The sequence below is a fragment of the Phyllostomus hastatus genome, unplaced genomic scaffold (assembly GCF_019186645.2).
Source record: "Phyllostomus hastatus isolate PE091 unplaced genomic scaffold, TTU_PhHast_1.1 phas_scaffold_78, whole genome shotgun sequence".
NCBI lineage: Eukaryota > Metazoa > Chordata > Mammalia > Chiroptera > Phyllostomidae > Phyllostomus > Phyllostomus hastatus.
In genome coordinates, this window is record NW_025334041.1 from 49,812,902 (window position 1) to 49,840,461 (window position 27,560).

The following is a 27,560-nucleotide window of genomic DNA, read 5'->3' on the forward strand; positions in this document are numbered from 1 at the left end:
TGCTATCTTTTCTTTCCTCCCAGGGAGACCAGGAAGAACCAGCTACTCATCAGATTTTCTCTTCACTTTTTACTTCTTGTCTTTTCAGTTTTTATCTTTCATTAGCTTATGTAACTTTTGTATTAAGAGCCTGAAAAAATAAGGATTTGCTTCAAAATCTAGTTATGGAAAAACTGTCTCTGAATCTGGATAGGAGGCTGGATGCTTTAAAAAGATGTAGTGATAATCATAAAATCTGGACAAAGAAGTCTCAATAATAGGGGGTTTAGAAGATTCTCATGTAGCAAGCTTCAAATCAGACCACTGTAAAGGGGGCTTTCAGCAAGCATGTTTCAGAAAGCAGACAAGAAATTTAACAAGACACATCTGTACATACTGATTTTTTGAGTGGAGCTATATTAGTATGAGCAGTATAAACTGTAAGATTCAAATCAGTGGTATAAGTACATTGTAAAACACACATGAAAATAGTGACTTGGATAGAAATCTGTCAGTGCTACAAAAATACATATAAACAAAAAAACTTCTTCCTTTGACAAATCCACAAGCTATAAAATTAAGAGTGCTTAGATAATTTTATACTACATATGTGAAAAATACCAAGATAGAACAATCTTGTTCCAAAGTTTAGAATATAATTCTGTCAAATAAAAATATTCTTCATACAATGTATGAATTTATCAATAACTTTCTGGGTATGAAGTTGTTCTTTATGTGGCAGTCTGATGAGAATCCCTCTGAATTATATATTGATTAGAATTTCGTCTCAACTGATACCTGGAAGAAGACAGGAAGTTCTTATTTAAAAAAAAAACCTGTTAAGTTTTATCCCTTTCAATAATCATATATTATATTTAAAATGTGATCAATCTAATTAAAGTTAGGAACTAGAATTTGCCTGAGTCATCAACAATTTTTTGTCTTGAATTTTAATAATGAAATACCTTTCATTTCAACTTGGTTAACATAAAACCATGTGATACCAGGTTGTAATATAAGTATCTTTTGAAGGCCGACTTTGACTTAGACAGTAACAATACAACTTTTTGTAGCAATGTATTTCTTCACATTTGTTTCACGGGGCACTCAGCTCCAAGGGGCTATGTGTGTTGGCCAGGAACTCTCACCTCTTACATACATCACTACTGGTGGCCTATCCATGACTGCTGATTTTCTTCCTCTAAGTAACACAAGGAGCTGGAGTTAAATGTTTCTTTTTTTAAATGCAGAGGAATAGATATAAAATGCTTCTGACTACATTCTGTTAGGTGGTTCTTAAGCTTTGATCTGCCATCAGGTTTAAATTCTGTTGCTATACTTTATCCTCTAAAACTTGGTGTTAACACTGAATCCAGCTACTGGATAGAGGGTTGCAGATGAAGCTTTCTGTAATAGGGGCGAGGGGTAGGGGTGGGCTCAGGCAAGGTGCTGGATTTGGGTTTCTCTGGAATCTCTGCCTTGGGAAACAGTCGCGGTGCTCTTCTCGGTTCTCCTCTTATCTCAGGCCTATGACTTCCTGGAATAGCTTTTTTCATCTAACCTTCTTCTACTTAATATAACTCTTAACATTTCTTCTTTATTTCTAATCTAAATTCTAATTGCTGTATTTCTTAGACCTTTCTTCCTGGCATACTTGAAGACAATCATTAGATTCTTTCTCAAGACCCTCACTTCCATTTGTCTTTCAACAAAGGATAGAGCTGGCATAGTAATAGTGAATAAAGCACAGGTCCTGGCACCAAATCCTGTTGCTGTCACTTTGGTGTGTGATCTTAAGCAAATTGGTTAAGTTCTCCAAGCCCCTCTAATTTCCTCATTTGTGAAATGAAGATATTGTGTTTGCATATTGTTGTAAGGATTGAGATAATGCATGTAATGCACCTACCATGTATCTGGCCTACAGCATTTTGTGTTTCTGCTTTTCCCAAACTATAGACATTCCCTTAAAGGAGATAATACTCTAAAGACGAATGTTTTAGAATGAAATGGGACTAATCAGCTAAGTGATGACTTGGCAACTCTTTCTAGTAAGGAAGAAAAGGAACTTAGCTTTCATTGCTGGGCGAGGCACTGTGCTAGGGACTTACCACACACCTGGGAGTCAGGAGGTGTGTATTAGCTTCTCAGCTCCATCACTTGTTCATCTACAAATGGAAAGAGCAATACTTTCCCTACCTCATGGATTATTATGAGACCAGAATAAGATTTTGGTTGTAAGTACTTTAAAAACAAAAGAAGTTTTTTCTATATATACTCAGTCTTACATTAACAGAGATCTCGTATCACTATTTTCCATCCTGTTTCTCCTGGCCTGAGTTGTTTCATTCCAAGTTCATATGAGACTGGCATTGCTTCAGTTTTGTAGGGATGAAGCACAGATCCTCAGCCAAGTTCTGTGTTATATTGTTATTACATCTAGTAAATATAAAACTGCTGAAGAATCGGTCTTACCCTACATTCTCGATTACGTAGTCCTCCATTTGTATGTATGGTGAAATCAAATTTTCTATCATTTTCCTGAAAAAACAAAACAAAATGAAACAAAACAGGATGGAATTATGGGTTAGGAACAATATTTTTAAATATTGAAAAAAAAAGGGAAATTTAAGAAGCAAAGATAATTGGTTGCACAAATATGAAAGTCACCAAAGAGCTGGTACCTGACTGGAATTAAACTTTGAAGTACTGCAATCCTTCTTCATCAAAATATGCAAAACAGCATCATGGATTGTTAAGAAAAATATTGAGTCCTTGACTTCATCATCAAAAAATTCACAGCGTTCAAGCTTCTCAATGAAATCATCTGAAGAGGGAAAAAGAGAATAATTGTTAGTAAGAAGTAATTATTTGACCATACATTTCTCCTTGAGGCTGGGAATTCTAATTTTCATTTGCAAATGTATAGAACATACGCTCATGGACCAGTGCTATGTGGCAGTTCTGGGTTGCCAGACCGGTTATTTATCAGGTACTTACTGTAGTCCATTTACCCAAAGTGGCTGGGTTTCATCAGAAAACATCTTTTCTGGCCACCCCACATTACCTCTCCAGTCACCTCTGAGGAGTCTCATTCTTGTAGGCATTAACCAGCACTTGTTTGCACAGATCACTCACCCAAATATTACCTCAAAGCCCTGGATAGGTAATATGAAGGATCAGAAGATAAATTACACATGAATCTTGCCCTCAATGACATAAGAACATTTATGTATACCAACAGTAATGAAAGGAAGGGTACTCTAGAATAATAAAGGCAGAAAGCAATCTGACTTTTTCTTTACTGTTTTCTTAGTTTTTAAAATAATTATCAGCACATAGTAGGTCCTCATATTTTTGTTGAATGAATGAGAGGGGTACAGACTATGTACTATGGAAATTCAGAGGAAGTAGGGTTAAGATTGTTTCCTCTTGACCTAACAAGTGTGGATCAGTTCGTTGGGCATCATCCTGCAAAGAGTAAGGTTGCTAGTTCAATTCCCGGGTAGGGCACATGCCTGGGTTGCAGGTTCAGTCCCCCATCAGGGCACATACAAGAGGCAACTGATCGATGTTTCTCACATCAGTGTTTCTCTCCCTCTCTTTCTCCCTCCCTTGCCCTCTTTATAAAAAATAAACCATTAAAAACATTTTTTTCCTTGGTGGGTGTCTGGGAAAACTTGACTAAGCAGATACCATTAAAAGAATGACTAGGATTTGGAGAAAGATGGAGGGACAGTAAATATTTTTGTTAAAAACAGAGGGATGCCAGGCAGCAGAAGCAGAAGGAAGAGATACTTTCAAAAAGATCTGGGATGATGGAGAGGGAGTAAAATTGTTTAATAGATTAAAGGGTTACTGAGATCAAGAGAACTAGACTGTATCTGTAGATTTTAGGAATAGGACCCAGTAGAGAGGCAAAACTGAAGATGCCAGTTTCATGCCTCCTTCAGGACCTGTGATTTCTCGTAAGATACTGTCAAGTTTCTCATTCCAGTTTCTGGTCAAATATCATGTTATTGGACATATTTGATCACCTATCTAAAATAGGATAATCTGCGCTACCAGTTTTTTCTTCACTGAACCTATTACCTGAAATATGTTTTTTATTTACTTATTATCTGGCTTTCCCTCTAGACTGTAAGATTCATAAGGGCAGGGCCTTGTCTTATTCACAGCTGTATTCCCAGCACCCAGAACCTGCCCTGGAAGAGTGTCACCTAGTGGGAACACAAGGACAGAGCTGCAGAACACTGTGATATGTGTGTTCCACGGATGCAAACAGTCTGAAGACCACAGCGCTCTGTCTAGGGAAGCAAGGAAGTTCTCACAGTTACTAAAGGATAAATTCTAGGAGTTTTCTAGTCAGAAAATGGAATGGTATGTTTAGAGACAAGGACACTAGTTAGAAACTTGTTCCCCAGGGCCTAGATGAGAAATGATAAAGATCTGGATTAAGGTGTGGAAATGCAGAGGAAGGGACTGATTAAAGAGGCGATATCCACAGGTGACTCACTAGATGTAGAGGGAAGGGAAGAAGAAGAAATTAAAGATGGGTCTAGAATTTCTACTTTAGGCAACTGAATGAGTGGTGATGGAGTGACTGAGGCAGAAAAGGAGAAGGAGTGGTTTTTGGAGGGAGGATAATATATTTAGTTTTGAACATGTATATCTGAGGTGACTAGTATACATCCAAACAATTGAATACATGGATCAGCACCTCAGAAGAAAGGTCTGGGCTGAAGGTGTAGTTTGGGAATTCATTAACAAGATATACTTGCAGTCACAAACATGTAGAAGATTGACTAGAAAGAGTCCATGGTGTTAGGAAAATTGGACAGGTATGTGCAAAAGACTGAAACTAGACTATTAACTTACAACACTCAAGAATAAACTGAAAATGAATAAAAGACTGGCAGAAGGGGTGGATACATGAAATGGCTTGGTCCCAAACCTATATGAGGTAGATAAAAATTCAGGAAGGATATCTCGGGAGTGAGAAGTCCTAGCCCCACACCAGGCTTCCTAGCCCAGGGTTCCAGGGCCAGGAAGGTAAGTCCCCATAAGTTCTGGCCTCAAAAACCAGCAGGGACTAAGTTGGTAGAAGAAACTTCTGGGGTCCCAAGCAGTTTCCCTTAAAGAACCAACACATGGACTTGGACTCACTCCCTCTGAGCTCCCTCACTGGGGTAGCAGCTTAAGGCACCAGTGGCATACAGGGAGGAAGGGATATGTCTGGCATCAAGGTGGGAGCAGGGGGACAGCTTTCTCCCAGACAGGGAGGTGGGAAGAGGCCATTTGTTCCTTTTTTGAGCCCTCCTGCCACAGAGCCACAGAGCTGGCAGCTGGATGCCATTTCTTAGAATCCATCAACCCAGCTAACAATATTTGCCCTGCCTTGGAGATCCCCTGAGACTCCATCTCACCCAACTTATGGGCCTACCCAAACTGTTAACCATGACTTTTCCATATGAATAGCTGGTCTTGGCTCCTCCTTCACAACTTCTTAATCCTCTCAAACAAGCAATAGCCCATCTGAGTGGGCTCTCAGCCCCTATACCTCTTACTAAGTGGCCCCAGGCATGGCACTAGCAGCAGCCAGCCTAGATTCACAGCTTGGCTTGGGAATCTCCAAGCCCAGCACAAGTAGCAGCCATCTCAGATTGCTTTATAGCTCATGCAGGGTGCCCTCAGGCAGAACATGGGTGGGGGTTGAACTTGGCCTGCTCCACCCAGGAAAACCCAGAGCCTGCACTTCCAGTAGACAGCTACAGACCACATTGGAGCACCACTAGCCTGCCTCTGCATAGCTTATCCTCCATAGAGAGCACAGGTGTGCTATCTGTAGTTATGGCCAGTCTTTGTTGCTGACTAGCCTGGGTAAATCCCTCCCATTGACCTGCCAACAGCTATCAAAGCTCAACAAGAGGAGGCAGTAGTCAGCCTACATGAAGGGTGCACCTTGATCAAGTACCCAGTTTGGGTGATAGGGGAGGCTGAACTACTAGACCCCATAGGACACCTACATCATTAGGCCACACTACTAAGACAGGGAGTCATAGCAGCTCTGCCTAATACATACAAACAGACACAGGGAGGCTGTCAGAATGAGGAGACAAAGAAACATGGCCCAAGTGAAAGAACAGATCATAACTCCAGAAAAAGAACTAAATGAAATGGAGATAAGCAATCTATAAGATGCAGAGTTCAAAATACTGGTTATAAGGATGCTCAGGGAACTTAGTGAGGACCTCAACAGCATCAAAGGGATCCATTCAGAAATGAAAGATACACTAATTGAAATAAAGAACAATTTACAGGGAGACTTCTGGCAAGATGGAGGAATAGGTGGACGCACCATACCTCCTCGCACAACCAAGATTAGAACAACAATAATTTACAGATAGAATAACACCCAGAACTGATAGAGGATTTATCTGATTGGAAGTCAGACAGCCAAGAAGTTGAAGTAGACCCGTACATCCAGACTGGTAGGCGGGGCCAAGAGGACGAGCCTGGCGGGCGCTGGTCGGCGGTGCACAGAGGTTGGGGAAAACTTGGTGTGAAATCGGTGCAATGCAGCGGTGGTCCCTGAGTACGCAAGCTGCGGCTGGCGGACCCAGTGAGGTGGCGATTGTGGACCAGGGCAGAGCTCGCAGCCCAGGATCCCAGAGAAGGGACTGAGATCCCAGGAGAACGGAACTACCACCATTGTTCCCTCCCGTCCCAGTCCCCGCCCCCGCCCCCACATATAACGTCACAATCTAACGACTGGGGTGCCCAGCCCTGGTGAACACCTAAGGCTCCACCCCCCACCCTAACAAGAGCGACCAGACCGGAAAAAAAAAGAAAAAAAAAGGAGAGACAGGGAGAGACATGTTTCCAAAAGAACAGATCAGTCTCCCAGGACTCATCCTTTTGAGCAACTAAGAAATAGCCAATCTATCAGATGCACAGTTCAAAACACTGGTGATCAGAAAGCTCATAGAATTGGTTGATTTTGGGTGCAAATTAGATGAAAAGATGCAGGTTACCATAAAAGAGATGCAGGAAGATACACGGAGGAGAGCCAATAGTGAAGGGAAGGAAACTGGGTCTCAAAACAATACAGTGGACCAGAAGGAAGATAGAATCAACCAAGCAGGAAAGCATGATGAAATAAGAATTCAAAAAAATGAGGAGAAGCTTAAGAGCATCCAGGACATCTTTAAATGTTCCAACATCCAAATTATAGGGGTACCAGAAGGGGAAGGGGAAAAGCAACAAATTGAGCACATATTTGAACAAATAATAAAGGAGAACTTCCCCAATTGGCAAAGGGAACAGTCTTCCAAGAAATCCAAGAAGCTCAGAGAGCTCCAAAGAAGTTGGGCCCAAGAAGAAACACACCAAGGCACATCATAATTACATTAGCCAAGGTAAAAACGAAGGAGAGAATCCTAGAAGCAGCAAGAGATAAGGGGACAGTCACCTACAAAGGAGTTCCCATCAGACTGTCAGCTGATTTCTCCAAAGAGACCTTACAGGCAAGAAGGGGCTGGAAAGAAATATTCCAAGTCATGAAAGACAAGGACCTACATCCCAGATTGCTCTATCCAGCAAAGCTCTCATTTAGAATGGAAGGGCAGATAAAGTGCTTCTCACATAAGGTCAAGTTAAAGGAGTTCATCATCACCAAGCCCTTATTTTATGAAATGCTAAAGGGACATATCTAAGAAAAGAAGATAAAGAAAAAACATGTATAGTAAAAGGACAGCAAACTCACAATTATTAACAACCACACCTAAAGCAAAACCAAAAGAAACTAAGTAAACAACTAGAACAGGAGCAGAACCACAGAAATGGAGGTCACATGGAGGGTTAGCAACAGGGGTGTGGGAGGAGGAGAGAGGGGGAAAAGGTATAGAGAATAAGTAGCATAGAATGTAGGTTGAAAATAGATAGGGGGAGGGCAAGAATAGTACAGGAAATGTAGAAGCTAAAGAACTCATAAGTATGACACATGGACATGAACTAAGGGGGGGGAATGTGGGTGGGAGAGAGGGTACAGGGTGGAGGGGAGTGAAGGGGGGAAATGGGACACCTGTAATAGCATAATCAATAAAATATATATTAAAAAAGAACAATTTACAGGGAAACAACAGTAGAGAGGAAAGCTGAGAATGAAATCAATGATTTGGAACATAAGGGGAAAAAAAAGATAACCAATCAGAACAATAAGAAGAAAAAAGTCCAAAACAATGAGGATAGTATAAACAGCCTCTGGGGCAAATTTAAGAGGCCCAACATTCACCTCACAAAGGTGCCCAAAGGAGAAGAGAAAAAGCAAGAAATTGGAAATCTATCTGAAAAAAAATAGTGAAAAAAACTTCCCTAATTTGGTGAAGGAAATAGACATGCAAGTCCAGGAAGCACAGAGAGTCCCAAACAAGATGGATGCAAAGAGGCCCACTCCAAGACACATCATAATTAAAATGCCAAAGGTTAAGGAAAAAGAGAGAGTCTTAGAAGCAGCAAGAGAAAATCAGTTAGTTACCTAGAGGGAAATTCCCATAAGACTGTCAGCTGATTTCTCAAAAGAAACTTTGTAGGCTAGAAGGGGTGGGCAAGAAATATTCAAAATCATAAAAAGCAGGGAGCTACAGCCAAGATTACTCTACTTAGTGAAGATATCATTTAGAATCAGAGGGCAGATAAAGAGCTTCCCAAAGAAGAAAATACTAAAGGAATTCATTATCATCAAACCATTATTATATGCAATGTTATAGGGACTTAGTTAAGAAAAAGAAGATTAAAAATATAAACAATAAAATGGCAATACATTCATATCTATCAATAATTGAATGTAAAAAACAAAACTAGAAAACAGGAAAAACAGAGACAGACTAATGGATATGGAGAGTGTTTTGGTGGTTGCCAGATGGATGCAGTCATGGAGGAATGGGTGAAGAAGTGAGGGGATTAAGAAGTACAAAAAAGTAGTTACAGAATAGCCATTGGGGATGTAAAGCATAGCATAGGAAATGGCATAACCAAAGAACTTATACACGTGATCCATGGTCATGAACAATGGTGTGAGGATTGCCTGAGGGAGTTGGGGGTACTGGATGGAGGGGGGCAAAGAGGGATAAACTGGGACAATTGTAATAGCATAATTAATAAAATATAATTAAAAAGTAAAAAAAAGATATTGCCTCACAGCTATCAGAATATCAATAAATCAACAAACAACAAGTCCTAGTGAGGATATGGAGAAATGGGAACCCTAGTGCACTGTAGGCAAGAATGCAGACTGGCGCTGCCCCTGGGAAATAGTATGGAGGTTGCTCAAAAAATTAAAAATAGACCTGCCCTTTGACTTTATGATCCCACTACTTGGACTATATGCTAAGAATCCTGAATCACCAATTCAAAAAAATATATGCACCCCTATGTTCATTGCAGTATTATTTACAATAGCCAAGATCTGGAAACAGACCTAATGCCTATCAGTAGATGAGTGGATAAAAAAAAACTGTGTTACATGAGTACAATGGAATGTTATACAGCTATAAAAAAGAAGGAAATCTTACCTTTAGTGACATTATGGATGGACCAAGGGAATATTATGCTGAGTGAAATAAGCCAGTCAGAAAAAGGCAAATACTATATGATCTTACTTATATGTGAAATCTAGTGAACAAAATAAACTGATGAACAAAATAGAAACAGAGGCATGGGCACATGGAACAGACTGACAGTTGTCTGAGGGGATGAGGAAGGAGGGGCTGGATGAAAGAAGGTGAAAGGATTAGCCAAAGACCATACATGCATAGCTGATAGACACAGACAATAGTGTGGAGATGGACAGAAGAGAAGGTGGAGGTAGGCAAAGTGTGGGGGCGGGGAGAATGGGGACATCTGTCATAGTGTCAACAACAAATTCATTAACATTTTTAAAAAAGTTTATGGAATTAGAACTAGAGGGTTTAAAGGTGAAGACTGGAAAACAATAGTTGCCAAAGGGTGGAAGAGGAGCCAATGTTGGACACTGAGTTGCTATGAGGGTGGTGGGGGTGTGAATCAGAAGAATGGTCTTGCAGAAGTTACAGGGAAAGAGGTTCAAAGACAAATGCAAAAGAAAGGGCCAAATGTTAAAGTGAGAATGAGGCTGGAATGGAGGCAGTTGATTTTGATAATTCAGACATTACTGATAATGTCATCAGCAAGGTGAGGCAGAAGATATTAAGGGAAGCAAGGAAGAGAGAAAGCAAGCCTACTTTTTCAGGAAGATTAGAGTGAAAATAGTTACATATTCATTTTTTTGCTGCCTATTAAACTAGAATTCAAATTGTAAAGTTAATTTAATTACATATCAACACAACTAAAATATAAAGGTGCTATTTCCAGAGGGATTTCTATAGCTTCAACTACAAATTAGATTTTGTTCTTGGTGATCATAACAAAAATATAGCTGTTCTTAAGCTGTCTAGATTGAGAGTTGGCAATGAACCTGAAGTCACTGTCAGAATATAAAAATAAAACAACTTACCATCAGTTCCAACAATATATACATCTACCTTGATCCTGATAAATTCTTGCAAAATCTGTTTAAAAAGAGAGTAGATCTTCCTTGAGCAACAGTTTCACTTGTCAGAAATGTGAAGAAAACTGTTGTAACTATGCCTGATGCCTGACATTGCTTTTAGAACCTGTTACACTTGGAAAAGAGACAATAGTATAAAGAGACATGGAAGTATAAAAACAAGGTTCTGTGACAGAAAAAAATGAATCCAAAGGAAGAGCCCTCTTCATAAGGAAAAATGTTAAAAGTGATCATTCTTCTGGAAGTATGATGGGAAAATGCTCTGCCTTAATTCACAAGGCAAACTTTGATTTAATTTCAAATTTAGGGAGAAACAAAGGAGTCTTCTCAATACACCATGATGCTGACATCATCATCCTAAAACAGTTTTTTTTCTGTGAATTGGTCTTGACTAGAACTTTCTACATAATAAGCATAAGAAAACCCCAGGACCCTTAAGTTGTTTGTTATTCCTGCCCACAGTGACTGGATGTTTCTAGCACCAACAAATCTTTATCCAATTGCTTGGTTTCTAGGCTAAGAACAAATACCAGTAGTGATATAGTGATATTGTTAAGGTCATATAAGGTGAGAAAAGTAGCTTATATCATTGATCTATAAGACATAGAGCTAAAAATTAGGGCTTTAAAGAAATGTAGGCAGAGTCCCTGTCCCTTGTGCTAGCCTGCTAGGATAAAAAATAAATATTGTATGTGTGTGTATTTTTTTCTCCTAAACTGACACAAACAAATTGAAAAACACAAAAATAAAGAAAGAAAACCCAAACAGCCTTGAGAGTTATGTGATGTTAAGGTTTTTTTAGAGAAGTTCAAACAAACTGATCCTATTATCTAATTTTTAATCAAGTTCACCCATACTTAATAGATCTTATCTTAGCTCAGTTCTTATGTAGGTAGATTTCTGTGAAAAAGCAAGCAAAAGAGGGGAAATGTGGAATTTCTTAAATTTTCTTTTTATCTATTGCTGCATCTCAGTTAGAAACTTGTTTATTTTAGAAATACTGGCAAAACTGTATAAAGAAAATAGACTGCAACCTGATGGTTTCAGTCCTGCTTTTAAATGACACATGACAACTATTCTTTCACATAGCTCCTTTAAAAAAAAAACCTCATTGTTATTTAGCCAAGTGCATTTTCATCAGTTTATAATGAATGGAGATAAAAATGAAAGGAACCCCTATTTCGCTTTTCCCCAAGAACTTTCAAGTCTGTGTTTCAGGACAAGTTAGATACAATGTCCTTAAGGATATGAAGGTGCCACAGGATTGGAATTTGAAAGGCATGTGAACAGAGTTGTCTACTAGCAGGTTCAACATACATTAGAAAGGTGGATTTGGTAGCCTTCAAAAATTTTATGCCAGTCTCATGGGAAATGCACTTTTAAAAGGTTTACTGGAAATGTCCCACCTATCCTCCCACTTTATGGAATATTCTAAGATTATTATTAACTTCTACCTAAGTGTGTGTTGTCTAAAAGAGCATTCTTCCACTAATACAAGTTTTCACTTTTAGTTGTTGATTGGTTGTTTCTGTTAAGAAAAAAGAAATTACCGTTTTGAGACCCCTCATTGAAGAAACATCAAGAAACGACACTGCTGAAAAATCAAGAATAAGGCTATGCAGTTCAATTTTAGGGACCACAATGTTGAGAGGAAGGTTAGCATTCCAGTCTATCTGAAAGGGCAGGTCTGTGGTGTTGATTGGCTGATTCAGTTCTTCTATGTGATTGTTGTCCAGCTCTTCATCAGAATCTTTCAAGCCATCAATGGTGCATATAAATCCTTTCTGCAAGAGAAGACAGTAATATGCATGATAATTCCAACTAAAAAATACATTTTTTGTGTCAAAGGTAACCAGTGACTTTCTGAAGCACAAGTTCAAAGTTGGGTTAAGCAAGTGAGACTGTAAGTTCCTTTCTTTGGGGAATAAAAATTGTCCCAGGAGAATGCAATTTAAGGAGAACCTCAAAGATGCCATTTAAAAATACCACATTAATTGACACATGAATAACTTGTTTATCTGGCACTTTATATGAAACAATAGAACCAACATCTTGACCTTCATTTTACTGAGCTTTTAGCATAATACACAGAAATGTGTCAAGAAACTTACTGGTGTCACTTGTAGCAAGCCTTCCTTCTGCAGTTTTCGGATTTTCTTCATAGCTTTGTTGCGCTTGCGTAGAATTCGAAGTGGACTAAAGCCAACCTGCAAATCCCATTGTTGTGTTACAAGAGTACTGAATATTCTACTACTTATGCAGCATAATTCTAGTACCCTTAAGTGGGATAGGTTGAGAGATTGAGACACATAATAAAGAGAATTATCATAAAATGTAAGCAGTTCAAACAACATCAGTGAAAGCATTGTGTCAGAACTATGGTATGCTCAGCCTGTGTGCAATTATTAACATTTAAAAACCTCTGTGCTATCCAGCATTTGTCCATATATTATCCTTGAATAGGTCTAAACTCTAATTTGAATCTGTTTGTGGTTTTGGTTTATACAACTCTTAAGGAATTTTATTGTATTTATTTTCTATTTATTGAATATGGGTGGCATCTAATTAGCATTCTGCTTCTAAATAATTTTATTCTATTAAAATATAATTGATTATATTTTATAATATCTATTATTATGTGATTTGATTTTATAATTTTGATGTTAGAACTGAGAATAACCTTCATCTTTCCTTTTTCAAAATGAATGTATTTTTATTGTGGCAAGGTGTAGCTCCAGAGTAACAGCTAAGGAGAATCAAATTATGTAATGAAAAGCCTTGGCCTGGTAGCTCAGCTGGTTGGGGCACTGTCCTGACACACCAAAGTCACAGGTTTGATTTCTGCTTAGATCATATAAGGTTTTCTCTTTCTTCCTCTCTCCTGTCCTCTCTCTCTAATATCAATCAATAAATAAACATTAAAAAAGAACAATAAAATGACAACAAACTCACAATGCTCAACAACAGAACCTAAAAAAAAAACACCGAAAACAGAACCAGGAACAGAATCACAGATATGGAGATCACATGGAGGGTTATCAGTGGGGAGGGAGAGAGGCGAGAATGGGGGAAAGGTACAGCGAATAAGAAGCATAATAGGTAAGTACAAAATGGACAGGAGGAGGTTAAGAATAATATAGGAAATGGAGAAGCCAAAGAACTTACATGTACAACCCATGGACATGAACTAAGGCAGGGGGATGGTGGTTGGAGGGGGGAAATAGGGCAGAGGGGAGTAAAGGGGAGAAAAAAATGGGACAACTGTAATAGCATAATCAATAAAATATATTTTAAAAAAGAAACAAATGTTTTAAAATTATGTAATAAAAAAAGCCCTGACCAAAAAAATGTGGTTAGTTGGAAAAATACTAAATTAAGTGAAAAGAACAGTGCATGAAATCATATACACGATATGATCAATTATTGTAAAAAAAATTGGTGTCCTGGCTGGCATAGCTCAGTAGATTGAGCGCGGGCTGGGAAACAAAGTGTCCCAGGTTCAATTCCCAGCCAGGGTACATGCCTGGGTTGCAGGCCATAAATAACCCCCAGCAACCGCACATTGATGTTTCTTTCTCCTTCCCTCTCTCTCTCTCTCTCTCTCTCTCTCCCTCTCCCTCCTTTCCCTCTCTAAAAAAATAAATAAATAAAATCTTAAAAACACACACACAAATAGACAGGCAGCAAATATATGACCTTTAAAAAACAAACAAACAAAAAAAACAGTGCCTTTCAAAGAGCAAGTTTAAAAAAAAATTGGTAGAAAAATATTTGTTGTATACCAAACTAATAATAATAGGACTGAGGCAGACATTCTATATAAGGTAGAGAGGAGACCAAAAGGCAGGTTCAGGAGTAAGTGCTGAGTTTTTGTTTTTTAATCTTAAAGATTACTTCTTTGTCATATTCTCTCCAGGTCACCAGGGACACTCAGTTGTTATTTGTGTTAAGTATTCATTTATATTATATTTATTAATTTCATTTCCATTATAAATATTTGTCTGCTATTCTAAATCTCTTCAACATGCAGTCAAATATTAAACATTACTCTCTCACTGTTTCTGAAATTGATTCCTTAAGAAAATCTGTAGGATAATATCTATTAAAAACATGTAGCCCCATAAGTAGAGAGCAGGCTGACAGCTTGGCAGGGGTATGGGGGACTAGGGGGTAGGTGGCAGGATTGAGCCAAAAAGAGAAAAGTCTCATGTTGGGAGTAGGGGGTGATTGCAGAGAGGAGGGGAAGAGGATGGAAGTGGAAGAGGGTATGGGGGGCATGAATGGTAATGGAAAAATATAATAAAAAATAAAAATGATTAATGTAATAAAAAAACCAATATCCCTAAATCTCGTGGTAGTCTTTTTACTCTACAGCAGAATTTAATAAAAGGTGACTGTACATTGGACATTGTCCAAAGACTCTTTATAAGATAGGTTTTCACCTGCTCTGGGACATGGGAAACAAAAACTCCAATACAACTTCAATATATGTGAAGTCAATGACCCTCTCTTGTTATAAAACAAACATTTCATTTCTAGATATTTGGTGGAATTACAAAAAATAATTAATAACCCTTAAACTTACAGCTTCAATAAGTTTCTGCTTAAAGAAATTAATGTTTGCAAAGTAAATAGGAGATGGACATCTGAAAATTTTCACTCCTTCCAGTTCATACATCTGTAAGGCAGAGAAGTAATATTAGATGGTGCCCTGTAGACTCATATTAATATCATTTAGCAAATCAAAATAAAAAGTAAATCTTTCTTACATCAGAGTAATCTTTTTTATTCTTGTAGATGTTGCTTCTTCCAACATTAGCCAATGTGCTGCATTTTGGACTGTAGGGAAAATCATTACCACATGAATCTTTCATACACGTTTGGGAGGCCTATAAGGCTAACACTGATGTTTCACTAGCATACCTAAGCAGGCTCATTTTCAAAATGTAAAAGATACATCATGCCATCAGAGACCCTGGAGGGTGAACACTTTGTTTTACTTATTCTTCTACAGCTCCTAAGACAGTGCCTTCCATTCACCATATTGTGGTTTACAAAGAGGTTCTCTATGTCTTTGCCATTTTGATTCTGAATATCGGTTATTTGATGACATAAGGCAGATATAATGACCCAGTTGTATAGATGTGGACATGGAGAAATATGATCATTTGCCTAAGACAACCCAGTTTGTCTCTATGTTTGATGAATCCCCATGAAATGAGTGAAAGTATAAATGAGTAAATGAATGCAGGAACATTGCAATATAAATGTATTCTGTCAGTCAAGGATTAACTTTAACCATGATAATACTATGTTCTAGAACTTCTTAGCTCTTAAAAAGCCTTATTTCTCTGTCACACATGTAATCCTACTTAGGCTGAGTGGTCACATGGTGGTAACATTATACAACAGAGATTTAAGAATCAGAAAGATGTTTGTACTGAGTGACTGCTAAGAAGCAATCATTCTCAGTGGTTTTTGTGGAATTCTAGGATGGGAGGGGCCTTTAAGAAATTCTCTTAATTCAGCTCCATGTTTTTCAGGTGGGGGTACAAGCTAGCAACCTACAAAGAAGAACAACCCTCCACTAGACATGGAGAATATCACAATCTTTTCAGTAACATGTTCCCATGTTTAAAAAGTCTAAGGCAAAGAGATTTGTATGATTCCTTTGAGGTGGAGAGCAAGCATGGAGCAGACCAACAGCTGGAGGGCCCTGGGCTGATGCTGTAAGTTCAGGCTGCTCTGTTGCCCTTCGGGGATGAGCAACCTGAAGAAGAACAGACCGGCCAATCGTGATTGATTTGCATGCCTATCAACTAAACTACTTTCCCCTTGACCAGTGACAAGTTCTTTTTCCTTGGCACTGGCAGGTCCAAGTCTGCAAGGATACAGAGTGCAACAGTCACTCACAATTGGGTCCTGAACACGATGGTCAGGAGCTGAAACGCCACGCTAGCGGCCAGGCCTAAAGCAAGTCCCAGGACAATGACAAAGATGAAGGTCATGATCCAGATCAGCTGCAGAAAGAAGGCAACACATACACCAACACTACAATTGACTCTGATTCAAGTACAATGTTTTAGGTCCATTGCTATGAGAAAGCATAAACTTCTAGGGACAATAGCAGAGGTTGGAGGTGTACAAAAGAAACAACCTGCCTCCAGAGGTCATTTCTGCTGGCTCAGGTTCTGAACCACAGAAGCACAAGCAGATGTTTAAAAAAATCCAAAGAGAGAGTGCATCTATTGATAATCCCATCCCTGAAAAAGTTAAGTAAATGATTGAGTCTATCTAGCTAGCTAAAATTCTAGAACCAGCTGTTGTTCCTTAAAATTAGCAAATTAGTTGATATATAATATACTAATCTCTTACTTTTAATCTGCTGATTTCTTTAATGGCTATGATTGCTATAAGAATCTTAGTATACCAAAGGGCTGTGAAAATTTCCAAATATCTAACAGAAACAAAAAGTAAACCAAGTGTAGTTTATTACTTCATGCTTGTAAAGGACCACAGGATGTGTTAAGCACTTTCATGCCACAGACTTTGACTCTAATGTAATTATGGACTCTGCTTCTCACAGTAAGGCATGATGAGAGCAAGGGGAGTCTTTATAGAGTATTTCCAAAAGGAACGTTCAGAATTTAAGTTTTTCACAGGTTCTCTGATAACTAACATATAATGTAATGAAGAACAGAAGCAATGCATACCCTGAGCTTCAGAGAGTTTCTGTGCATTTGGGATGACTGAGAGAATTTTTAAAACAGATCTAAGGAAGTTGTCCACTAGTGTTTCCTGGAGCATTTCCTACTTGCCAGAAACTCACCCTTTTCAGTTAAAATCCCAGAGAATGAGCATGAGAGTATGCAGTTTAAAGATAGTAAATAAAATAAACTAAGGTCATGTTAACAGCCATATAGAAACAAAATTTCTCTTAGTGTACAATATAAATATGCATTTTATATCAGCACTAAGTACCATCCTGATTTCTCTCTCAAATAATGTTGCCTCTGCTTACACAATCATACTTATCCTTTTGCCACAATCTTCGTATTTCCACGAACTGCATCAGCATTCCTTTTAAGTTTCCAAGAGCTAAAGCTGCCAGGACAGACTGTGAAAAACATAAATGGCAGATGTACTTTCAGATAACCAAATAAACCATACAGAAGCAAAGGTGAAAGTTGTAGATAAGTGAATCCTTTAAAGGGCCTCAAAGCAAAGGGTACGCCCTTCTCTTGTGTGCAATACCATGCAAGACATACCAGATTTTTCCTACCACAGTGACAGTGACATGCCGTGGATGGTAGGAGATGATCTGACAGCACATAGTAGTAGCCTGTACCTTGGGACAGTGAAAGGCAGATCTTAAGATCTATTGCAGAAATAAATTCTCAATCAGAGATAGTCTTTATTGGAAGGTGGGGGAGGGGGTTGCTCTTTGTTAAAAAAAAGTTTGGGGAGCTTGGGGTACTGGAATAAGAATTCAAAACTTTGATGATGCACAGCAATCATGCCATTTTGAAAGAGGAAGCTGAAGATCAGAGAGAGGTTAACAAAGATTTGAGACAGACTTTCTGGGACAGTGTGAACCATACCTGGCATGTTTCCAGCTATATCCCTAGAACTGACCATGGTAAATATATACAGGAGGGGCTTAATAATTATTCAATGAACAAGTGAATTATTATTTTCCAAACTAGTGCTAATTATCCAGTAACACAGCCTCTTTTAAAAAACCCTGATGTGGATTCCACTGAAGAGTAGATTCACTAAGAGATCTGGGTAAGAAGCTCAGCTCTGCCGCAGCAACACTTCTGACTCCTGATTCTTCAAACGCCCAATGAGATCACGTGTCTCACAGGAATGAAGATAGTTAAGGTGAAAAATGCTGACTAGTCAAATAAGCTCTCTTTCTTATTGGATTTTAACACAATGGTAGAAACATGTCCCTGGTCCTCACCCCCAATTCAGGCTGTTCCATTCTGAATGGACTATAAAATTTGTATGTGGATTACTTTCACACCATAAAAGCACAGTGTACAAGGAAAAACCAAACAAGTTTTTATTTTCACATCTCAAAGATCATTGAATTGATCTGGACACCTGATTTTCACAGGTAACATTTACAATTTAATATCTAACCAGTTATTTTATTCACTGTGAGAACATAGGTCATTGTTTAGAAGGCTAAATATGGTTTTAAGTAACTTTAAAAAGGAAATTGCACACAAATAAATGCTAGTTTGAAATGGTGAAAAATGGAAAAAGTCTGTCATTTAGTTAACAGCACTATCTCAACATTGAAACTGGTTTCGATGTGTTATAGCTGTGTAAGATGTCAGTACCATGATGCCTGGGAGGGCTCCATAAGACTCTCTACAATAGGCCTCCTGGGTTGGGGGATGTTAGTATAAGCATGTCCAGTGCTACCTGCACAAGAGACATAGTTTTCTTTCCATTAGGCATTATTTCCCACCCAGTCAGTATTCCACAGAAAAACAATCTGAAACAATTTAAGGGGCCCTTAAAAAATCAAGATTGCAGAGCACTGAGAAGCAATAGAGAGGAATTTCACCTGGTATCTACACTGTAATTGACATAAAGGTTTACATAAATGTAAAATGCTGAGGACTCTGCTGGTGCTTACTTAGTAAGCACCCAAGAAACATTAGTTATTAGCTATTACTATGGGTTATTTTGCCCTCCTATGATAAAAAAGAAGCAAAAACAGTTACTCGAGTGAAACAAGAACATTACAGACACAGTCTGAAAAGAACTTGTCATGTGAATCCTTTAAAGAAGGAGTTTTGGTTAACATCCTGGACAATGTCCTTGGTTATTGTTTATTCACAAAAGGGATAGGATTTTATATGGCAATTGTTTCTTTAATTCTCCAAGTTGATGTGGGTGAGGGAGAGCCTAAGCGCTCACCTGGGAGAAGCACAACAGGGAAGAATCCTCTATGTAGGGAGGCTGAGTGTGCATTTATTTGTGTGGACATATACATTCTTCTATTTCTTTGGGGTTGGCTTACTGACTCCTTTTATGTCATTCCTTTGGAAATCAGAAGGTAAGTATATGGAGAATGTGTATTTTTGGCGAACAGTCCTTTGCAGTGCTTGCACAGATTGGCCCAGTGAGGCTCTTTGGGGTGACTGCACTGGGAATCTAGAAACTCAGGGCCAAGTTCACATTCCTGCTACCAAGAAACAAGGAAAAAGACCTAGATATCAACCATCCTTTGTGATCTGTGACATCTCTATACCTTTTGTAGTCAGAAATGTAATAGAATGTTCATAGGATAATAACAACAGTATTAGCAATAAATTATTTGGTGTTTATCATGTGCCACACAGTGAGCTAACTACTTCACCTACTTATTTTATTTCATTTTTGCACCCGTTCTGTGAGGTGGGTGCAATTTCCCTCCTCATTTTGCAAATGGAGAACTTGAGTTTGAGAGAAGTAATTTGCCACAAAGCATACAGATAGTAAGGGCCAGGATTAGAAGCAGGTCTGTAGGACTCCAGAACCAGTGTGCCATACACTACCCCACAATCATGTTAACACCACAAACCACAATGTATATACCATTGTCTGGTTTCCTAGAGATCCTATGTTTCCCAAAGTCTGTTGTTATGTTTTGCATCTGAGTGCTGCAGCAGTTTACAAAGCATTCACCTAACGCCTCAAAAATTATAGTTCAGGAGAGCTGAACAGAGGAGCAGGAGGACGCAGCAAGTCTGTGTTTGGCTGTTTGCTCCCATCCTGCAACCCGACAGCTTTGGTCTTGGAGTCAAACCAAACTCTGGGAGCTACAGGGTGGATTCCTAAGAACAGGTTGAGTGACTGGTAGCACCATTCTCTGACTTAGATAGAGGAGAGGCTCTCAACCTTTAAGAAAATATTTGCTTCAGTCAATTCATATTGAAGCTGCAGTGCCAAGTTGTCTTTCTGTCTAAACATTAATTATATTCAAGGCTATGAACATGGGAAGAGTAGAATAGATAAGGTCTTTTGGGCATGTACATTCCTAACATTCATAAGATGCTACCAGAGGAAAAATATGTTGGCCCATGGAGTATTATCTGCGAAGAGCCCTTAATAGTGTGCAGTTATCTCATTTTCCTGTTTGTTACCAGAGTTTAGAAACCTGGGTCTTTGATTCATCACAAAGGAGAAAGATAGCAAGCAATCAAAGAGGGAGGGTTGTTACCTTTTGTAGAGGCTCCAGAAGAAATCCCAGGGCCATAATGACAATCAGCACAATGACAGCAGAGAGAATCCCAGCAACCTGTGTAGATGAAAACACTCCCATGACAAAATCAACTTTTCTCCTGACTTGCACTCCCCAGGGACTAATGCTAGGATAGCCCTCACAGCAAAGATCCTAAAATACCTGTGTTTTGCATCCAGTACTCTCCTGAATCGCCGACCTGGAGAGGGCAGTACTTGAGGCAAATCCTTTGAATGATCCAGTGACTATGTTACCCAAACCCAAGGCTATTAACTCCTGACAAGAGAACAAGAAAGAATCTTTATTAGAAGCGGCATCACTGATACTGTGTACACAAAATATGATGTGAAGTTGCCAAATTAGACTCAGCGTAGGCTGTAAATTTACCTGATTGCCATCAATTGGATAATCATGTTTGAGAGAATAGACTCTGGCGACCGAAAAAGCCACTGCGAAGCCAACGATTGCAATGCTGAAGCTATCTCCAATAGTTTCTTGGACAACCATCATGTCAGGTGTGATAGGTGGCTGAAATCTGAGATTGAAATAAAGCAAGTCTGAATGTTGCCAACCTGTTTATGAACCTTCAATGGCACCTATCTATCTCAGAAAAAGTCCAAATTCCTTAGTAAGACCCTGGTCTACACCTTTCCCCCATTTCTGCTTAATCACTACCATTTCCCAGAATTTATGCTCCAGCCATACCCAACTTTTTGTTTCTCAAAAGCATCACCCATTCTCTCACCTTGGAAGCTTCTAATTTGCTGCTCCCTCTGCCTGAACCACACCCCCAATCTCCATCCTTCCTCCTAGAAAGTCTTCCCTCACCACCAAAGTAAGGGTTAGGAGAGATTTCCTCTGTTTCCCTAACTCTTAATACCTCTGCACCCTAATACGCTGTCCTCCTAGCCAACTCTCCATCCAGACACTGAGCAGAGATGGACTGCTTCACTACTCTGTGACCAGAACTGAACACTCTTCATGGCATATAACAAGTGGTCAATAATTGTTGGGCAAATCAATGAATAAATGCAACATAGAAAGAATGGTGCCTCACTTTGGAGCATGACTAGCAAGAATTTAGCACCACTGAAAACTTTGGAATCTGTTATCTTATTGTTGAAAAGAAGTAATGCTGTTTGAATTTGATACAAGATTGTAAATACAGTCTAATGACAGTGGTATCTGATATGATTTTGCTAGTATAATCAAAGTACAATGTATACTTATATCTGCATGAGCAGTGTGCAGAATATCTTAGGTTCCACTTACACTAGTACACTGGGGTGGCAAACTATCACTCACAATGCTTCTACTAGTTACCCATGGATGAAGGCTTTTTGAGGAAACACAATTCTGAGGCAAGGCAAGCAAGCAAGTCTGTTTTGACTGTTGATAACATAACCTTTCATGAAAACCTCTTAGCAAACACCTGGGCCTTGGACTCTGCCCTGTGCTCCACAGAACTGCTAGAGACAACTGTGGCCCTGGTGTGTCAGAGAAATGTACAACTTATAGAAGATACTGTTGTGCTTATGCCTCATGAACTTAGAGCAGTTAAGTGATATTTACATACTGTATTATAGACAGTGCAAATGTCTCAAACTCAAGAACAATTTACTCCAATGCCCAGCTCTTATAAAAATCTGAAACTTATTGGAGGTGAGTTAATTGGCTTCACTCAACTCCTTCTTAATTGCTGTTCATGTTTTATGAATATCTATGTTTAAAAATTATTCAGCTCTAATTTGAAGAAGTACTATTATCTTATATTCTGTAGCTACCATGAATCAGAAAGATGACTTGGAATATTTTGTTTATTAAATAAATCTACAGTTGGTGGTACAATTAAAATTTGTATTTTATATCAAAGTAACCAGAAGTCAGTTATTACCCTTTTAATCTGGCTTCTAAACACCATAGACAGAGTGGTTTGAACACTTGGGTTCGTTGCTTGACTCAGTTATCTACCTAGCCCAAGGTAACCAAGTGAGTCAGAAATAAATCCTAGGCACGCTGCCTTGCAGGGTTGTCCAACTCATGGCCCGCAGGATGCATGCAGCCCAGAATGGCTATGAATATGGCCCAACACAAAATCATAAATGTACTTAAAACCTTGTTTTTTTGCTCATCAGTTTTCATTAGTGTTTGTGTATTTAATGTGTGGCCCAAGACACCTCTTCTTCCAGTGTGGCCCACAGATGCCACAAGTTTGGATGCCTCTGCTCTAAACATGTGCACTTGCCTACTAGGCTACATGACCCCTCTGCAGAATGTAACAATGAATGAATGTGAATTCCCCCTTCCTCACCCCACACGCACTGTGGAAAGAGGTCCACTGACATTTAAAATATATTCATGAAGTAAAGTCTCTAAGATTGTAACTCAGTGATGTGTTAAGTTTATCTTTTATTTTCAAAACCCTTCTGACAAGGTCTCCTTTAATTTAACAAAGTATAATTATTTGAAAATTGCAGTGCAGAGAGAAGCTCTAGAAATAGTCTTTCAGCTTTAGGCTAATTCTTACTTAAAAATATTTTAAATTAAAAGTGAGGTTTGAGATTCACTGAGTGTAACACATGAATACCTGGTGATAAAAATATGGTTTTGCTTAAAAATACATACAACTATATTTGCTTTTAAAAGAAGTTGGCCAAGATGGAGGCATAGGTAGAAACCCTTTGCTTCCTCATACAAGCAAAAGGAGGATAACAACCAATCTAAAATCAATAAACAACCAAAATTGCCAGAAAAATCAAACTGCATGGAACTCCGACAACCAAGGAATTAAAGAAAAAATCAACCAGAACAGCCAGACTGGTAAGGCGGACCTTGAGGGCTGACTTAGAAAAACAACCAGGGCAGCTGGGGGGCAGAGCTGATTGCTGGGCTTGCCAGAGCTGCTCAGGAGGGACTGACTTAAGGGGAAAACTGAGACTCAGAACTGACTGTGGGCTGAGGCTGGAGTGGCCCCGTGAGAGATACTTCCAGTCTGACACCAGAGTCTGTTGGAAAGTATACTATAGACAAGCAGGGAAGCTGCACTGTTCCCTCTCTGTCCCCTCCCCATCAGGCAGCACAGCAAAGAGGGTTGCTCTGCCTGGGTGAATACCTAAGGCCTCACCCCCTTACAACCTATCAACTGCACCAAGACAAAGAAATATGGCCCAAATGAAAGAACATAGCAAAACCTCAGAAAGAGAACTAAGTGATGAGGAGATTGCCAACCTATCTGATGAAGGATTTAAAGCCCTGGTAATAAAAATGTACACAGAACTGATTGAGCTTGGTCAAACAATGAAAGATACCTAAAATGAAATAAAGCAAAATATTCAGGGAACCAACAGTGACAAGAAAGAAACCAGGATTCAAAGCAATGATTTGGAACATAAGGAAGAAATAAACATCCCACTGGATCAGAATGAAGAAATAAGAATCCCCAAAATTGAAGAGAGACAGAGGATTCTCTGGGACTACCTGAAATGTTTCAATATCTGAATTATAAGGGTGCCAGAAGGAGAACAGCAGCAAGAAGTTGAAAACTTATTTGAATAAATAATGAAGAAAAACTTCCCCAATCTGGCGAAAGAAATAGACTTCTAGGAAACCCAGAGAGTCCCAAAGAAGTTGGACACAAAGAGGAACATACCAAGGTATATCATTAAGTTAATCAGGATTAAAGACAAAGAGAAAATTCTAAAAGCAGCAAGAGATAAGGAGACAATTACCTACAAAGGAGTTCCCATACGGCTGCCCACTGATTTCTCAAAAGAAACATTACAGGCAAGAAGGGATTGGAAAGAAGTATTTGAAGTCATGAAAGACAAGGAACTACATCCAATATTACTCTATCCAGCCAAGCTTTCATTTAGAATGGAAGGGCAGATGAAGTGCTTCCCAGATAAGGTCAAGTTAAAGGAGCTCATCATCACCAAGCCCTTATTATATGAAACATTCAAGGGACTTATCTAAGAAAAAGAAGATAAAAAATATGAATGATAAAATTACAACAAACTCACAACTATCAACAAATGAACCTAACAGAAAAGAAAACAACAAAAACAAAAAACAAACTAAGCAAACAACTAGAACAGGAACAGAATCAGAGAAACAGAGATCACATAGAGGGAGTTCAGTGGGGAGGAGGAAGGGAGAAATAGGGGGAAAAGGTACAGGGAAGAAGAAGCATAATTAGTAGGCATAAAATAGATGGGGAGAAATAAAAAATGGTATAGGAAACAGAAGACTCAAAGAACTTCTATGTACAACCCATGGACATGAACTAAGGGGGTTATGCTGGAGACTGGGGAGGGGCAGGGTGGAGGGAGGATAAAGGGGAAAAATTGGGAAAACTGTAACAGCATAATCAATAAAAATACTTTAAAGAAAAAAGAAGTTGGCTATTTTTAACTCAACAATGCATACAAATGCTGATTCATGGAATTCTCAAATACACATTAAGCATGGAGAGGGAGGTAAGTCTTTTTTTTTTATGGGAACACAATCTTTTCTTGTAAGTGAGTTGGGAGAGACTGATATTATGGTCAGGGGGCAGACAGAGGAAAGAGAACACAAATCTGGACCTCCCTTCTCAATCCAATAAATGCAATGGGATACATTTTCAAATTCCTCATGTGAATTGGACCTCCCATCCCTTTGCAGTGGTAAGAGTTGCTCTGGCTTTGTTTTGAATTTGATCACGAGAAAGGACAAAGTGTGCCTAACTGGGTTACTCAAGCTGTGTGCCAGGTATTCCTTCCAGTGTCTCTTTTGAAGTGTTGGATCTTGGCTCCAGTAACCTCAAACAAAGCACTATGATTGTTTATAGTAATTTCTGGACAAGGAAATCTGGTTTCATTTTTTTAATGAGGAAAAGCAGGTTTAATTGCCTATTTTTCTACTTTCACTACTTTACTTTTACTTGTGTTTGAGTCCCTGTTCATCTGGTTTGTAAGTTCTTCTACAAGAAGACACTTTCTTATATTAAGAACTGCAGACCCTTGTGTCCTTTGTGGCTCATTCCTAAAAGGACAATAACAAGCCTTCTTCATAAATGCAGATGCAGGGAGGAGTCTGACCTGGATTATTCTGTTTCAGCTGGTTGTCTTCAGTAACTACTACATACTCTCTAATTAGTGCTTGGAGATGCCATCTTAAAGGACACACTTACCCACTTTCCATCTTCCCAACCACAGCCACATTAAACCTGTTTCTGAAGTCAAAACCATACGACACACCTGTTGCGATCACAGTCTGCAAAGTTGCAAATTTCCAAAGTTAGAAATGTGAGATATACCTCAGTCTTGCTTTACAAAAAATACCAAAACCTTGACCTAAGAATTCAACCCCAGGCTTTGCTACTTTTTAAAAAATCCTGGGGCATTTTTATGTCCCACCAGAGTTGAGAACCATGGCTCTAATTCAAATGGGTCTATCAGCTTCTCCGAGATCTTGCCCTCTGTACCAGTCTTGTCTTAAATGGACAGAATAAGTCCAAAATCTTAAAAGGAAATTCTTAAATTGTGAATAAAGATAAAACTATACTAAATGTTATATCCAGAACCTGCAGAGATGGCATCTGCCCCACTAAAACCTTGCAGGTGGTGAAGGGCATTCAACATAAAAATATGAGACTAATTAATTATGAAAGAAAGTTTTAAGATGATCAATTACCAGGATGAGTTCAATTGGTATGGGTACTGGAAGCTTGTCTTTGTAGCACTGGTTTATTTCTTTGACCACAAATAAAATGAAGAGGATAATCAAGGATGTCACAAGGTCTGCAATGTTAGTCTTCTCTATTTGTGTGAATATGGAATTTAGTACCTAAAGTTACAAAAGCAAAAAACACCCAAGTATTATAGTAATGTATAATTTGATTACATCACTCAATTATTTTAAATAGATGAAAATAAGCACTGAAGCAAAATAACTGACATAGATTGATAGCTATTCTCTGCTCTGCTAGGAAGGGTAGCATAGTGTCAGCACCACACTGATTTAGGGATGCTTCTGAAATTTTTGCTGGGAATCTCTTTGGCTTCTGTCAGATTTTCTTGAACACTTTTCACATTTTTAGAACTGGCCTCATCTACTCTTAAGTCTCTTTGGCCATCATTTTTTATTTCACAGTCATCACTATTGCTCTATCCATGGAATAACCTCTGATCACTAATGGATTTTCTTCACATTTACCCCTTAATTCCTGATCTTTTTTTTTTTATTAAACCCTCTCACATTTTTTTAGTTCACTCTCTGTGTCACTTTTGGAAATAATTTTCCTGGATAACTGCACTGTGCATAATCTTAATTCTTGAAGCCAGTTGGGTTCTGTATCTGTGGGATTTGGATGGCTCACACAGACCTAAACTAGACCTCAGATTTCTCCTAGACCAATCCACTTTTGGAATAGCTTTGGATGGGGTGAGAGAGTGTTGGTTCTAATCTGAAGCAAGTGCTATCTCAGACTCCCAAAGTCTATCTTGATAGAAGCACGAATATGTCCAAAGTTAGCAAAAGGAAGGAAATAACAAAGATCAGAGAAGAATCAAAGAAGTATAGACTAAAAGGACAATAGGAAAAATTAATAAACTAAGAGCTGTTAATTGAAAAGATAAAGAATAGACAAATATTTAGCTAAAGTCACAAAGAAAATAAGAGAGGGTACTCAAATAAATAAAATCAGAAGACATAAGAAAGCTGTTCTACACAGTACACGCTCTGTAGGAGGGAAGAACCACTGTTCTATTTACATAT

The 27,560-nt window shown here is 38.7% G+C and overlaps 1 protein-coding gene across 2 annotated transcripts in view; it reads right to left on the minus strand.

The window, feature by feature from the left end:
• Positions 1-369: 369 nt before the first annotated feature.
• The window catches only part of SLC26A3 (solute carrier family 26 member 3), a 42,849-nt gene continuing 15,658 nt past the window's right edge, over positions 370-27,560 (minus strand). For both annotated transcript variants that reach the window (XM_045828804.1, XM_045828805.1), the window contains exons 7-21: positions 26,478-26,630; positions 25,975-26,057; positions 21,192-21,339; positions 20,967-21,080; positions 20,784-20,861; positions 17,583-17,678; positions 16,475-16,581; positions 15,331-15,400; positions 15,147-15,239; positions 12,673-12,768; positions 12,112-12,345; positions 10,508-10,562; positions 2,661-2,803; positions 2,452-2,517; positions 370-777 (exon numbers count right to left, since the gene is read on the minus strand). In XM_045828804.1, the coding sequence (XP_045684760.1) occupies positions 754-777; positions 2,452-2,517; positions 2,661-2,803; positions 10,508-10,562; positions 12,112-12,345; positions 12,673-12,768; positions 15,147-15,239; positions 15,331-15,400; positions 16,475-16,581; positions 17,583-17,678; positions 20,784-20,861; positions 20,967-21,080; positions 21,192-21,339; positions 25,975-26,057; positions 26,478-26,630 (1,560 nt within the window). In that variant the 3' untranslated portion in view covers positions 370-753. The remainder of the gene's footprint in view (positions 778-2,451; positions 2,518-2,660; positions 2,804-10,507; positions 10,563-12,111; positions 12,346-12,672; positions 12,769-15,146; positions 15,240-15,330; positions 15,401-16,474; positions 16,582-17,582; positions 17,679-20,783; positions 20,862-20,966; positions 21,081-21,191; positions 21,340-25,974; positions 26,058-26,477; positions 26,631-27,560) is intronic.